Source organism: Trichoplusia ni, chromosome 17 (assembly GCF_003590095.1).
Source record: "Trichoplusia ni isolate ovarian cell line Hi5 chromosome 17, tn1, whole genome shotgun sequence".
Classification (NCBI taxonomy): Eukaryota; Metazoa; Arthropoda; class Insecta; order Lepidoptera; family Noctuidae; genus Trichoplusia; species Trichoplusia ni.
The window spans coordinates 4,036,064-4,052,859 of NC_039494.1; the positions used below are offsets into that span (position 1 = coordinate 4,036,064).

Consider the following 16,796-nt stretch of genomic DNA (forward strand, 5'->3'; position numbering starts at 1 on the left):
GGATATGTTACAAGCGGCGCTGTGCCAAGATATTGCTTATAATTCTCTTTGTTTTACATCGATATTAATGCTGACATGTAGTTACTTCTTATTACATGAATCGTTAAAATCATGAGAAAATAAATTGTCCTGGTTCTCTTTTATTTTATTAATTTCTCTTATTGACATCAATGTTTTTCTTCAGAGTATGGATGAAATACGTGTTAATGTTCTGGGAGCCTTCCTTTTAAGCTTAGAGTTATAATTATTGTACTTGTATAAGTGTGACAGCGCATTGCACATTGTAGAGTGTCATCTCTCTTTAGGGACCCTTGTAATACACAAAACATATGCATCATTACTTTTATAAAAGTATCGTTATTTACATTTGCACATGTTTGTACGATGTAACGCTTATAATAACGCGATATCGCATTGAAAAGTCCACAAGGACTCTGATAAGTGGTAAAAATATAAAATGTATTCAATTTGATATTTTCCAATATTTAAGCAGATTATTTAATTACAGTCACGTTTAAGGTATTAAGATCGATAATGTCAAGGTTTTATCAATTTGGCGGAAACAATAGATCGATTTAATTTTATCGGATATTATATTTGGAATCATAAAATTGTAAGATAATTTCTGTTCAGTTATTATTATTGTTTTATATTGAGGAAAAACTGAACACACGTTTCACAAACGATTGTCTCTATAGCCCCCAAGAAAAAACGCCCTTTAAATTTAACTAGAAATAAACTAAAACAAAAAAATACCAGTTATAAAATTAAATCTTGATAAAAAGATTTGAGTTACTGTGTAAGCTCACTAATTTAATATCCGCAATTAAAGTAATTTAAATAACTAAACTATAATTATATAAATTTAGACCCACCCATAACCCTTTCTTTGATACTGCTATCAGACTAGATAAATGTTCATATCAAATTAGCTTCTACATTTGAAACAAGTATAAAAGTCGTCCCTAAATTAAAACTCATGACAAATCGTATCATTCACAAACAAGTTATTTCCCACGGTACTTATCTCCGAGGAATTTGGGTCACAAGATGTCACGAGATACTACTTTTCTTACGTCTCATATTACTTTATTTTTCTTCTTAATTTTCATTTTACTCGCAATAGACTAATATTAAATGTCAAGAGAATAAAAATAAAAGAGTTCGTTATGCTAAAACGGTAATCCGCAGTAGGCTGACAACCGCTTTACTTTTGCCAAAAAAAGGGATTATTTCAAAAAAACCTCGCTGTCAACAAAAATAAAAAGCATAGAGAAAAGTCGGCCCAATTTAACCAAAGTAGGTACCTACTTACCTTTAATTACTTATAGAATAGAAATCGACAACTTTCCCGTAAGAATTTCTATTGATTAATTTCGATTTAATTACTTCACTAGCGAGCATTAGTTTTCTTTTAAGCTTAGTTTAAACATTTTAAGCTTAGTTGTTTAAACGTGAAAATGACTTAAATATACAGATTAGTGTGTCGTAGTATTAAGACGCCTCGCTGCAACCTTCAATTATGTCTATCGGTGTTCGGCGACTGACGTCTACAATTTGTAAAGGCACGTAATTATGATGATACAATATACTTAAATAAACCGTGTTATTAATTGTTCATTCTTATATTTATATAATTACTTGTTTTATTTTATTTGTTTTGTTTTTTTAATGATGTTGAATAATTTAAAATTAAATTAATAATTTGCTTCACGTTTTCGTGTAAGTTTTCGCTATCAATGAAAACTAATTTATTCTCTATACATACATATCTGCATATAAAATAAATATGTATCTGTATGTAAATTACGGTTACGGTAGGTACTGTCTTTTAAGCTATTGTGTAACATTTAGTATAAGTTACATTTCACGTCTATATACCCACTTTGTTAATCTTACCAATACATTTTATCGCTAAGTTTTAAGTGAACTCTGCCCACACCAGTCCCGCACGAGCAGTTCTTCGCCGCATAAGCCGCTTATGGTAATGTTCCGAATAATATTTACTTTATCTCGGTATACAAATAGTGATTTACATACAATGCTGGTAATTACTTCGCACAATACATGTTTATTGACAGAACACCCACCGCGACCACTGCGAGGCGAGACACAAAAAAATAATTGCCTGTTTTACATTCAGGGGATTATTTGAATGTGATATATCTTTGTAATAAGTATGAAATACTTCAGTAGAATTATAGAGGAAATGGGAATATTGTTTATAGACGCCACGTAAGCTCTTTTTGACCCTGTATCTCAGCTCTATATGTATCCTTACTAATATTATAAATGCGAAAGTGCGGATGTTTGGATGTTTCTTACTCAATCACGCAAAAACGGCTCAACGGATTTGGATGAAATTAGGCATGCATATAGCCATTGACATGGAAAAGAACATAGTCTACCTTTTATCCCGATTGTTGAAATAGTTCCCGAGGGATAATTGAAAAGGTGTGTAAAAGCTATAAGATCACTAAGAAAAAATACATCCCGTATTTCCATGGCAACGGGGACCATCGAACGCTGTAAACTGAAATCCACGCAGACGGAGTCGCGGGCAACAGCTAGTATTTAATAAAATAGAAACAAAATGCTATCCCTATTAATTCAACTGAACTTACGTCAAAATGAAAAGGTGAAAATTTCACCTAATACATCCACAGCTAAGCTCTCTTTCAAGATCTATGTCTATAATAGATTTCTAGTCTCTTTGTGTATGTTCGTCTGTTCGTTGTGTTGCGAGACGGTAGGCATCTGCTATTGTCGGCAGGCCATTGTACTTAGTACCTATTTTAGTCAAAAGCTATGCGCAAACGCAAGTGATCGCTCGAAATGGGGACTTAAGACGTTTTTGTTCTATTTGTCTATTTTTTGAACTATTTCCTACCAGTACAGGAATGTTCTGGAATGTTGATTGAACTATTACCGTTTAGTTGCGTTTTGTTTTGCTTGTGTTAATGGTTTTGCTGAAATGTTTACTGATTAGTTCAAAATCGGGAATTTGGTTACTAGGTTGTTAGTGAGATGAAATAGAAAGATGTTTGAAAGGAAATTGAGTATAGCTAAACTTTTAATAAGTTGTTGAAAAATGTCAGTAAATTTGTAACTTTAATTTTTTTAGACTAAACAGGGTACTTAACTGTTCGATATAATAAATCAATAAATAGCGAAATTCTTTCGCAACAATAACTTATTTTCCGCGAGTTATAATAAAAATAGCTGAAGTCCACAGTTTTTGTATAAAACGGATGTTTAGAAATCTGCGAATCAGATACAAGAAGAACTAGGACACTCGGCAGGATGCCTGCAAGTCTAGAATAGGGTTGTCAAGTGATCTGGAGTCGATTATAAAAAGAGAGAAAGAAGAATATTTTTGAAGAGATTCGCCGATTTGTGATTGGTGTTTGGTAGGCCCCTAGACTAGAAAAACAGACTGAAATAGGTACTAATTATACATAATAGGTACGTATTGATGGACATAAGAAACTGTAAAAAAAACCAAAGAATTCATTCCACTTTTGAAATCAGCTAAATATAGAAAAATAAGTTACGTATGGGCTTGCGATATAATCACCGTAGTATGACATAATTCACATGTAATTGTCTAACAATAGTTATTGGCAAGGCAGGATTTAGAAGGCAAAAAAACAATCTGATCTCATACGTTTTCGAACGATATTATCATACATTCAGACTAATGTTAGAATAAATAATGTCTTTTAATGGTTTATACTTCATTTAAATTCAAGATGAAACTAAAACTGAGTGAGTTTTGTCATCAACGATTCAAACGAAACTGATGCCCAAAAACTTAATTCATGAACATAAAATTAGTGACATAATTTTAGCCTTTATCTAATTAGATACAATAGCATTATTTGATGTAAAGAATAATTGTTTGCACAAATTATAACTATGAACAATGATATTATGTTTTAGATTACGTATACGTGACAGCCCTAGCGTTACTAATTGTTTGTTATCATATTTTGTTTAGACATTTGTTTTGCAACTAGTTCTGTTTACCTACTGCGATGTCGTCAGCATTGCTCTGTATCTTAAAGAAGTAGGTTGTAACTTGCCTCTTATAAATGTTTTTTTTTATTTGAGTCCACAAAAAACTGTACCTTAATAAACAGTAGTCTGAAAACTTAATATTAAAATCATGCCAGTTAATATAATTCTATGTAAATTTTAATGTACCAAGTAAATATTGTTGTTTTTCTTAAAGGCTCAACGACTCTAAACACCTACAATACTTTATGCGGTAGACTGCCCATTGTATAATTTGATATAATTTGTTGCCTTATTAACATTCATTAGACAAAATAGGCGTCCTCTAAAGGCCTCTTTTACCCGGAAAAACAAAGCTACGTGAGGAATTCTAACAATTAAATTAACCGGCAGAAGCTAAAAGCAATTATCAAAGCAACCCACTTCAAGGGAATCATCATTACTGTCAATTATCATCATAATTAAATTAAACCCTTCCTCACGCCTTGACATAGTAATAAACCAAAACATTTGCTGGTATCATTGGCACATAATGGCAACACTGCAATTAAAAAAACCTGACGTGGATACTATGGACAGTCGGGCTCACGTTACTTTAAAACAAAGAATTATGAATTAATGCCGTTGTAAATTCAACCGCAATTAATTAGAGCCGCTGTCAGTGATAGTACCGTCACAAATGCGTCGACTGTACAGTTAATTCTGTTATCTTTTCGTATTTATTACGTTTTGTGTGGTAACACTGCAAGGCCGATCTTTGAAGTACGAATTAGTCGAATTAGATTTTCATGCAAATTGCCGCGGCTTTCCGGGCGCCATTGTTTTGGTTCAAAATGAGTACGCGTATGAATTATATTATAATTGTGATTCATATTGTTTGTAGTGATGTAACGATTTATTAATTTGATGATAAAACCTGTGTGGAATGAAGCACAAAAAGAACTATTAGGTAGTTTAAGATTACTGGATAATTTGTTACATGATATTTTATGAAAACAACAAATTAGTTTTATTTTGCTTCTTCCTAAAGTAAACTAACTTCCTTCCAAATACGGTCTTTGTCTCTTTCATAAAGTTAGTAGAACACGGTTGAAAGAACAATATTTAAAGCTTTTAAGATCCACAACCTCTTCTAAAATATCTTCAAGAAAATAAACTACGTATATTATTCAGCGTAGCCTGCAGTGCGCACGTCCAAGCGGCATATTTCACCGCAAACGGTCACCCATTTGCTCAGGTACCATCTGCTCAAGCCATTACTTAATCCCAGCAACGTGCACCCACAACTGTAATTAATGTCCGAGCAAACACTCGTTTATTTAAATTAAGTAGTTCTATCGAACTTTAACAATGCTATTACGAGGTTTCTTTAAAAGACCCGTTAGAACGGTCGCCATTTGTAAAACCATCTGTCAAATTTGACAGTTCTTATTTTCATACTCTTTTAGCCGAGTTTGCTTTTAATTGTTATTAATAGCTGTTTAAATGCCTGGGTTTTTATAGAAGCTTCAGTAAAAGGTCGAGATTTTTTTGAGAATCAAAATACTAAGGACCATGTCTAACCATCCATTATGTTTTGACACTAAATTATCATCGCTTTAAATATTTAACAAATATACGTAATTGACCAAAACATTAGACTATACTGGCAGTGGCACCCTCCTTACCAGTCAGAAAAATCATTTCCGCGACTAATCCCAATGCCAACAGCTAACGCATCAGAATCGCCAAAACAACAGCTACAAATACGACCTCCACCACGCTTCTGTTTTAACAAAATCAAGTGAAACTACAGCCAAAACTTGAAACTTTACCTCTAACTTCACCAGGGAAGGTCACAGCTATCTCTGGTTGACAAAAGCATTGTGATCATGATCACACGTCTCGCCTTGAGGGTTGCGCAATTCAATGCGGTTAAGTAACCAGTGGTTATACAAGGCGGGCCAAGTCGTGGGAATCCGCGGTGCCGACAGTCGACACACTGATCTTTGTGGCTATTAACCATTGAGCTATCTGTTAAGATGTGGATGTTCCGTTTTACTGCTGCTTCTGTAAATCGTTTGTGTTGTTGTTCTTGTTAACTATTTTGTTTTTTTTTCGGACGACATGTTTGAAGCTTGTGATTTTTAGTTTTCTTTTTAAGTCGGGCCCATGCTTTGTTTTTATAAAAATGTATAAGATTATGCTTTTAATTTTACGTTACCCAAATCTGTCTTTAAAGAAATGCTACGCCTTTTGGAACAACTTATTTTAAGAAATACAATGGTATAAGAATTCATTCTAAAATCTTAATTATAGAGCCGTGTGAGCAATTAAAACAGAACTGTACTTATTTGTTGTAATCAATCATCATTACTTCGCTATTTGTTACTCAGCAGGAGGTGATGCTGTAACTGATGGACCGATTAAAATATGTTTTGGTCTACAAGTAGGTAACCTGATACAACTTAATCCTCCTCAGATTATTCGATAGTTTATAAAATAAACAAGTCATTATTTTGCATTCATAAATAACAATAACTAGCCAAAATCTAGAATTTCACTAAAATAGATTTGAAAACAAGATAAATTTGTATTCGAAAAATTGCACTGTTAAGTCGATTTCGTGTTTATAAATTAACTTAGACAAATTTATGGGCGGTTTTAATAACATATGCTCTAGAATCTAGAATAACACGTATCATATACACGTATTATATTAAAATATTATGGCAAAATCATTAACTACCACAAAACCTGATAAACTAGTTAATCGTAAAGAGAAATAACTAAAAAAAGTATTTAACATAATAAATTAATGTGCATCTGTTTGTGGCACTAAAGATGATTCCATTTTTAAAGCTTTTAAAAAAATAATTAAAAGTAAAACAACGCTTTACATATTTTAAATACAGAATCATTTGGTTACGTACGCAATATCCTGCGTGCGTGACGTCAGTTTGTAGGGTGACAACAAATAATTTGTTGTGTAGCTATGCGTACCAAGTTTAATGTAATTTAATTAACTAAGAAGGTTATCTACTTAATCTATGCGAGTACTTCCATGTAAAGTGTATTGATAAAGTTATATAATTATTGTACTCATGTCTAACATTCCAATGTTCGAAACCCCCGTCTATTAATGTTAAAAGTTAAACCATTACCGTCTATATTCTCGTATGATAAAACAAAAGACCCGTCTAACAAAATTTCCGATGATACATGACAAAGTTTAAAATGTAATCTCTACAAAACAGCATGTGTCAATCAAAAATAAGAGTAATTTTCACAATTTTCCCGCGCACGGCGACGCGTGGAGTCGCCACTGCGCATGCGTGTGACAATTAGGGCGCGACGCTACGCCATTCGCTCCTCTCTGAATTCATTATTAAACAAGATAAATATGGTTGAATACAAATACACTTTGTACAATGACAAGTTATTATAAAGTCTCATAGTTTCACGAGTTTTTGTTAAACGTGAGAAAGTTTGAAGTGAACTTTCTTAAAGTGAACAGTTGATATTGATACTGTTTGCATTTACTTAGTCGCTTAAACATTTAAACAATGTGAGTTACGTTTATGTTCTCTTGAACTTTCCATTTCATGATTTTCGCGTTATGAAACAAAACACTTTATGAATTGATTAAAATTTGTCTCTTGATAATATTATCTTGTTTTGTGTGATTAATAAAATGTTGAAAGCTGTCTGTAGCGCGTTACTTAATGCCTAGGTATAAACATATTCGATAAAAACGCCGTGTTTTTGTGTAACTAAAATAAGCTCAGTATCACGTCTAAAAGTAAATAATAATGGCATAGTTTGACGTCAACAATCAGCTAATAGCTACCACAAATCGTGTAAAATGTGACAGACAACGGATGTCATAGGTATAAAATCTTTATAAAAACATATTTATAGACTCTTTGCTGACACCTCAAAATGCGTTTTCGTAAACAATGTCAATTGCTTACGTCCACAAAATATCAGTGTTACCTACTACATAGATTAAGCAATAAACTAGTCAACAATTCAATAATTATTCTACTGTCTGTCGTTTTTGATTAATAAGTATCTCAATATCAATATAGTATAGTATAGTATCAATATAGTCACGTCTAATATGGCCTTTTAGTCTTTTCTGTTACCAATTTTGTGCAGCTTTCTTTTTAGATACATTGCCGTCTTGGGTTTATCCAATTCTTTTCAATATAATAAATTTGAATACCCGTATAATACTTCAACAAACATGTCGTCCAGAGTTGCGTCAGTTTCTGCTTTTGTCAATTGTTTAATATTTGTTCAGCATTACAATTCGTCTGCTCCTATTATGCTAGTACATTTGTGTAAACAAACAACAATGTAATATGTTCTGTGAAAACCCACAAGGACGTAAAAGTTGTTCGTGCAAGTGCAGCATGTTTCGATACAGAGATCATGTGTTGGTAGAGAATGTATTTAAATTATTTTATTAAGGTTGGTAGATCGTTCCAGTTACTGTGGCAAATAATTAAAGTAAATTCATGAAGGTACCTACGTGTCTGCCCAAAAACTCAAGTGGTGTTTTTGGTTATTATGTGAGTTCTTGAGCGAGAAAAAAGTTTGAATCTCTAATTCGAGATTTGCTATGCAAATAATTCATTATTTTCGGATTAATTTATGTGTGATGTGTATGAGTTTTGTTGAAATGTACCTACTCATAAAATTATTTTATAATTGTAATCTAAGTTTTAAAATGTAACACCAAAATTTTTGAATGAAAATATATTAAAAAGAGAATATTTTTAAATACAAATATTACCCATCCTTACGTCCTATCTGACTCAGATATCTAGATAAAGCGATCCTTAACTCTAAAGTCGGGTGTACATTTAGTGCACGATGCATTTTATTATCCGTTTCCAGTTATTCGCGTCCAGTTTCAGTCTAGACGCGATTCAGCCAGGGTTATACGTTCTAAAGTGTTCTATGTGAAATATATAGCAAGCACAACGGTACTCTAGTCTGATATATTAAACGGCTCCCAAAGCTGTTTAGTAAGTGACTCGGAAAATATACTTGAATACTTGAATATGGTTAGAATTGTATGAGATTTGTATTGCTTGGTGTATGTTATGAGATGTTAAGATTAAGTATAAGATTTTGTTTTCAGATTGTATTTAGGTAAAACCGCCAAAAAGGTATTAAGTTTTTAAGGGTTCATGAATAATCAGTATTGCAATTATCGGGAAGGAAACCAGGTTTTTTTTATATTTTGTTTATCTTAATTTTTCTGGACGGAAAAACAATAAACAACATACTTATTTCATACATCTTGATTTTAAAATAATTAAGATGATAAGATTAAAATTATCAAGGGATGTACTTAAAACAACAAACAAATCGTATGTTATCCCTACATCCTCGCAATTAAGGCTAATGGCGATTGTAAGCTAATTACGAGTCTATGTGGAAATACACAGTGTTATAATAACGTAGTCAACTAAATTGCACATGTGGCTAACCTAGTAATTGTTGCGAACGATGCGATTTGCGAGAGAATTGTAGAGGCTGCAGTTCTGAGGGCTCTACCTTACTGAGGTAGAGCCCCACTAACTAACTTGTGGAAGCGAGATGGTGCTTTATACTGTATAGTGCTTTCTCTTTCTTTCACAACAATGGTAGTATGGTGGTCGGAGGATACAATTCAATTGGTTTTATCATATCAAAAGGTGCCTCTAGTGTTATTTGCACTTTCTTAAATGGGTTTTTGTTACGAACACAGGTTACGACCTATGCTCTCAGGACTCATTTGTTTATTGAATATTGAGTTTAACCAATTAATTTCTGTTTCACTATAGAAGATGATTCAATAGAATTGCTTTAAGTAAGGTTCATAGAATATCAGGTCGAAAACATTATATTCAAATTTAATCAATGGAAAATTAAGGGATTAGACTATAATCTTATTTGAGTGGAGTCAATAACTTCTACCACATACCACTCATAATAAAACAAACAAAAAAGTAAATTAATCCAAAGCCGAATACCAATTAAAAATAAATGCAAAACATTTAAATCTGGAACGCAGGGCGCAAAACAAAAGCTATAAAAAGTGATTCGGACAAAATGGCGTTCCCTGATGGTTGTCAAACAATCTGTGGCCCAGTTGCCTACGGGCCTACATAATATAGCGTAACAATCGTGTCAGTGGTTTGCCGTGTTGACGCGACGCTTGTGAAGTGCTGAGCATCGTAACTAGCGATTAACAAGCGATTAGTGTCCGCGAATAGTCAACAACTCATATCATACTAAGATCATTTTTGTATAGACATGTTTGTAATATTTTTTCCTCTAAACGTTTCGTTTAATCTGTATGGACTTATACGAAGTTCCTATCCAAATGTAATTTGACCTTTCAAAATCTTTGATGATATTGTAGATATTATGTAGGACCGTCTAATAGCCTAAAATCATCATGTTGTAGAGCCTTAGGTGGTAAGAATGAAAGATGACTGAATAAAGCGTTGGCCACTCTAACAAAAATTTTTGTAAATAAAGCCTCTACTAAGTTGTACCTACACGGCAGCACGTGAACACATCTCTAAGACAGAGTTATTCGTAAGATTTTCAACAACCACAAGAGGAATACCAAAACAAAATGTTTCCCAACGTAACAACAGTTTTATAATACAGCAGTAACATTTTCAAATTGAATTACAAAACGATCATAATAAACAAATCTCAACACAAAATATCGTAAGCTAACCGGTGTTAGTGACGTCACACGCACAAGATGGCGGCCCGCGATCATGTGTGGCTAGAGTCTAGAGTTAGGTAAAGTGCAGTGACCCCGGCCAATGTTAATGTCAGCTGTTATGAGTGCCGCGGGCGCGGGCGAGATGTATTGACGAACCATGAATATATTGTGAGGAGCGAGCTGTAAACTTGACACATAAATGTGTTAGCTACGCCGATAAGTATACCCATGTCCAGTCGTAAAGAAAAATATTTAACAGAATTAGTTTCAGCAATTTATTGAAAGAAAGATGATTGGTCACGCGTAGGTACGTTCGCTAAAACAACGTTCTCGTACAGATTTTCATTTGCACGATTTTAGCACGTTCCATTTAGCATTGATCATTCCTCAATCGTGGAACTTAATTCGCCGACGATGATGTTAAACAGAACTTCCTTGTTTAAATAGCTCATGCGGATAACTATAGAGCTTTAGACATTTAGGCTAGTGTGCTAATGTTTGTGTAACAACCGGAGATTCCAAACAATCTTGCAGGCATTTCCGCAGGTGGCAACTTTGGCACAATTACTGTGGAAAGTGAAGAAAGTGTTTCAATGCGTTCAAATTGTGGAAGAGCTCTGTATTATGTTAGAAAATGTACGAAATGGCGTTAAATTCTTAGCATTGTTCGACGGCGGGCAGGGCTGTCAATATTACCTGTAATATAGTAGAATATAGTCCTCGTCCAAAATAAAGTTTATAAACGTCTGAAATAGACTGTTCTCACAAAAAATAATATGCGCACACAAAAAGACAAGCACTAATTGCAATGTCGGATGTCTTCTTCACTTCATAACGATTTTCAGCTAAGTGTAGGAGACGGGCGAGGACAATCTGCCAGCCCTGTGAGCGACAGCCGCCGCTGGGGAGCAGTGCAGTCAAGCGCACTATATTATATTCTGAAGACAATGCAGGCTGCGGATGCTGGTACACGCGAACGCAAAACGCTTCCGCACAAACATTCACAACCGCCTAACTAGCTTAGCACCAACATTGGTGATTGTTTTAAGAGGGAAACAAAGCTACCATTTATCATATCAGGATCTACCAATTAATACCACTTTGTTAAATATTACGCAATTACTGCATCGAGTTTTGTTCGCTCTTGTTGATTAAAATTCTTTCGCTCATGCAAGGCTGCGGAGACAACGACTTATACTAAGTAATTTAATGTTCTCCGCAACATTTAACACGACGTATTTTAATTGGCGACATTTTTTTTACTTCCAAGCGTATTTTGTTTTGCTTTCAATAGATGGGGTACCATTTAAATTAATTACCTTATATAGATAGAGATGATAAACATGTAATAGGGTAAAAAAAAACAAGGGATCTGTAAAACAACAGTATTTCCAAGATTTCTGATGTTAGTTATGTCCAGTGTTCGCACTGTGAAAAAAGAGTAAGTAGCATAGCTACATATCGAGCCAATACAATTATCTGAAGCGCACACGTTCGAACAGCGTTAATTAAGCCAGCAGGCGCACTCATGTTTTATACAAGCATTTCTTCCTCATTAAATCCGTTCCCATATGTTTCACGCTACGATATTTCCCCGTTATAATAAACGCCTTTGCACTACGTTTAAGTTTTTCTCTTGGCAGTCCGCAAGAGGGAAGTTACCCAGTCGTAGCACTCGCGGCCTGCATCGGTTACGGTACACAGCCTCCGATCTGAAGCTGCTATTGTTAGAGAACAACGCTAAACATAATTAATATCTGACGTACTCGTATTTCGCTCCTAGCACCATTTGAGAGATTCACTTTCACGAAAATGTAACGTTTCGACGAGATTTCTAAAACGTTTGCGTTTATATTAATGTGGTAACTTGTAGGCTGTTTATTTTACAACATGGATTACGTGCATCTTAGGCATGGTTAATGCCATGGAAGACCTAATGGCTACTTTTAACCTTTTTTTAATGTTTTTTCGTATAATAGAAGAAAAACTATAAAACCACCTTATTTAATGTTTATAGGTATAGTTGAGCAAATTATTAAAAAAAATATTTCCCTTTTGTCATGTACTTAGTTAATGAATAGTATGTACATTAACTACTCGTAAGTAGGTACTTCATGTGGATGTGCTTATTATTAGATTCTGCGACTAGAAATCTGCACGCTATGGTAGGAGCAAAAACGTGGGCGATATTGTCTATTGTCTAATCATTGAATACTACTAGGTTTCTGTGTGACAACTGACGTATTGGACAAGCATCAGAATGATTGGCAACGCCGCCAGCTAATCGTGACTCGATTGATCTAAATAATAAAACAAGTTTTTCTCTTACTTTCAGATCTCATAATGAGGTGTCTGTGATCTTAGTCATCGGGCGCGTGCGTCGCCTACGTTCACGATGACGTCGGAGCGAGCCATCCCCCACCTGAGAGACATCTTCGGTCTCAACCAGCAGTACGACGCCAAGAGCTTCGACGACAACGATGACAAAACTAAAAAGTCCAAGAAGAAGAAGGAGGACTTCCGGACGTACGCCAACGGCGACGTCAAGACCCTGGAGAGGCACCTCAGTATGAAGAAGACTATCAGGAAAAAGATTATGCGTGACCTTCAGCAGGCGTTCGTTGAAGACCCTAACGAGTTTAAGGTCGAGAACACGAGCCCTGAGAAACTGAAGGCTGAGTTGAGCGCGGAAGCTGTGAAAATCGAGAAGAATGTTCGCAAGAACGACCCGACGTTCCTGGACATCCTAAGAGGGGAGACGCGAGGCGAGGAGGCGAGGGAGGAGCAGCCGCCGGCCGAGAAGACCAGCTTCTGGCGGCGGCTCACCATGAAGAACAAGAACAAGAGATAGACGCGAGCCGAGCCGCGCCGCCCCGCACCCGCCAGCCCGCCCGGCAGCCGCGCGGCCGCCCGCCCGCCAGCCGGTATCCTTTACTATTTATTGTGACCTTTTGATCACACGATCTGTACTGAGGCGTATTTGTGGACTTTTTTGTCATCTTTACATAACATTTTATATCTGTACGCATAATAATATATCGTTATATTGCTTATGAATCCTTCTAGTTGTTATAATAAAGTCAGATATTATAAGCTTACGAGAGATTTTTGATAGGCGACAAGAAGTTAGTATAAATTTTGGTGGGAGCGGAGCGGCGTGTTAAGTATCATCGGCTATTGTTACTTATTATAAAAAGATATCTCGTTCTACATGTGATGTAACGTTAAGTTGTCTAAGTTAAATGTAAGTGTATGTAGACTAAGTATTTCGTAAGCGGCGATTGTATAAGGTAGGCTCGTGGCAATTCCTTGTTGTGACAATTTTTAATTATTATAATGCAATATAAATAATTTTACACATTCATTGTACTGTTTTATTTGAGACTATGATAAGCAACCACACTGGCCTACATACCTTTATACTAAACGCTACATCAGTCGACGAGGTCTTCTAAGTAAGTACTTATAGAAACCAGAGGACCTGAAAATTTTTCAAAGTAAATGTTCCTTTTTTGAGTAAATTAAATATGTAGTAAACATGAAAAAACTTTAATTCCTCGTGCCATCACTACACTACACACTGTCTGCAGTTTGGTAAAAAAAGAACTACTGCTAAAAAGCAAATAGAGGGATTTACTGAGCCCTGAGCAGTTACTAGCGGGATAGCAGTGAAGGAGAAGGGATGATGAATGAAAAGGAGATTTAAAAAAAACTATTTATGTAGCCTAATGTCTTAAAGTCTTACCTAAACTTATGACTGACTAAAGCACTATTCTGCAATTATTCTAAAACGAATCGTATGTGTTATATCGATACTGTTTTAGTTTGCATACAAATTTAGGTAAGGCAGTGCCACCTAACGACGATTGAATTGGTTTAGTGTGGATTATTCCGATTAACGCTAGATGTCGCTTGCTTCCCGCTAAAACTCGATTGAACTGGTGTAGGTAGTAAGTTTGTTAAGAAACTACTAGATGGCGCGGTGAATATGATTAAGAAACCATACTTTTAATTCTCTACACATTCAGAAATGTAGGAGATAAAATATTATATGATAGACACACACATGCTAACCGGAAGCGCCATCTATGTATTAGGTCCAGAGATCTAACCCTTTATATTGATAATTAAGGAAGCCAACAGATGGCGCTCGTGTCGAAAAACTACGGGTAGCATTGCTTATTTTCCTAGCTCAACAATACCGTCTGTCTACCTACTACATAAATACATGGTGTCCGAAAGGACTGAGATGCTATAATCAGTTTTTTTTTAATACGATCTATGTAGTTGCCTCTCAGTGCACGACTGCTCAATCGAAATCATAGCTTCCTACCGGTCTGTAAGGTAATGCCCCAACGATATCTTTCACAGGCCACTAATTACATGTACCTAAGCGTTAATTTTCAAAAATATTTGTAAAAAATCATCGGGGTGACATTTTCTATACAGAAGAAATCCCGTAAATAAAAAAGATATCTTTAATAAGCCCGATTCTAAATGCGTTTCTGTTATAGTGGAGTTGAAAACTCTTGTCTCGTCTACCTGAGATTCGAACCCAGGTTCAGATATAGGTAATTCAGAGATAATGTAACTGTTCCTTCTATTCTGTTGCATTGCATACTTACGTTCTTGCTCTATCTGCCGCATTTATCGGCCAGCAGAATTGGGCCCAGGATAGTGTGTATCGTGTTCTGTGTAATGTATTGCGAATGACCCATAGAATAGTACTCAAGATCAGATAACCCGATCAAAATTCACCAAGGGTCAAAGACTTTGCAAGTGCTTAGTTAATTTAACTGTAGGTATACATTTACCGTTATAACGGTAAAGGCCTTTTGTAGAGCTCTTACAATCACATCATCCATTTTTTTTTTTATAACTATACAGTTTTCTTATAAAGTGTGTGTGTTTGTTGACTTATGGGTGTTTCAGGAAAAGGGTAAAGGAAATCAAACAACAGATAGGGTTAATAATATTCATTTATTTCATTTTATCATTATTTTTATGAAATATTTTTAAAATTTTCAAAAATAACAAAATACTATGCAAATACTTTGATTTTGGTTTATATTTACATTTATTATTGTATTAAAATTACTTTTGAATATTTGCTTTGTATTTATTATTTTTAAAGTGATTTGAAATGGACCACCGGTTCGGAACCTACTATCGACTGAGAAGAACCGGCAAGAAACTCAGTAGATTACAATTTCTTTTATTTCTTTTCTTTTTTACTGTTACTAAGAATTTTACCTGAGTCAGGGACCTATCAGGGACAAAAATAAAAGGACTAGTTTCTAGCCAATTAAATAATAGATTTTGATACAAATTGAGAGGGCTCGACTGAGATTATTGTCAGTCTGTCAGTAAGTCGAATTACCTATGCTCATTCAAAAACCTCATTTTAAATAGAAATTTAATTTATTTAATATCAAAGGGAGAACAGTCCTCTAGATAAAATGCGACAATGTCAGTCAGTCAAAACATAAATAAAAATTGCATATTTCCCCACATTGCTGTATTGATATAAATCAATAGATTATTATTCCCCAATACTAAAGTGTATCATAGTGTTAGTAAGGTAAGGCACTTGTGGTATTTTTCCCTACAGTTTTGATTAAACCAAATAATTAAGTAATTTTCGAAATTCCTTAATAATTTGTAGAACTTATAATTTTATCGATTAGATCATATTCTTTGGGAAGGTATTGTTAAGTCAGTAAGATAAGGTATTTGTTTTTAAAACAAAAAAACCTGCCTATTCAAATTAGGTTCCTAAAATTACTTGCAACGTACCTAAGATACAGGAACTTAAGGGTACATAATTCTACCTATTTTATATAACTCAGTATTCTAAACTAAATTAATTTGTTTAGGTAACTAAAATAGATATGTTTTATATAATTCGTTTCTTAAATAATATATAGATACCTATACATATAACTTATTTATCTATGTAGGTATATCTAGGTATCCTAACTAATGAGATCTACTACTAGGTGATATAAACTAAGTTAAGATTATATCTATGTCTCTCCTATTCAAGAGGAATGTAAGTCGA

General features: G+C 34.5%; 1 protein-coding gene across 1 annotated transcript in view; it reads left to right on the top strand.

Annotated features, from left to right (window-relative positions):
- The window catches only part of LOC113502296, a 51,917-nt gene extending 37,818 nt beyond the window's left edge, over positions 1-14,099 (top strand). Inside the window, exon 3 of the mRNA XM_026883809.1 lies at positions 13,071-14,099. Within this exon, the coding sequence (XP_026739610.1) occupies positions 13,131-13,586 (456 nt within the window). The 5' untranslated portion in view covers positions 13,071-13,130 and the 3' untranslated portion in view covers positions 13,587-14,099. The remainder of the gene's footprint in view (positions 1-13,070) is intronic.
- The last annotated feature ends 2,697 nt before the right edge of the window (positions 14,100-16,796 follow it).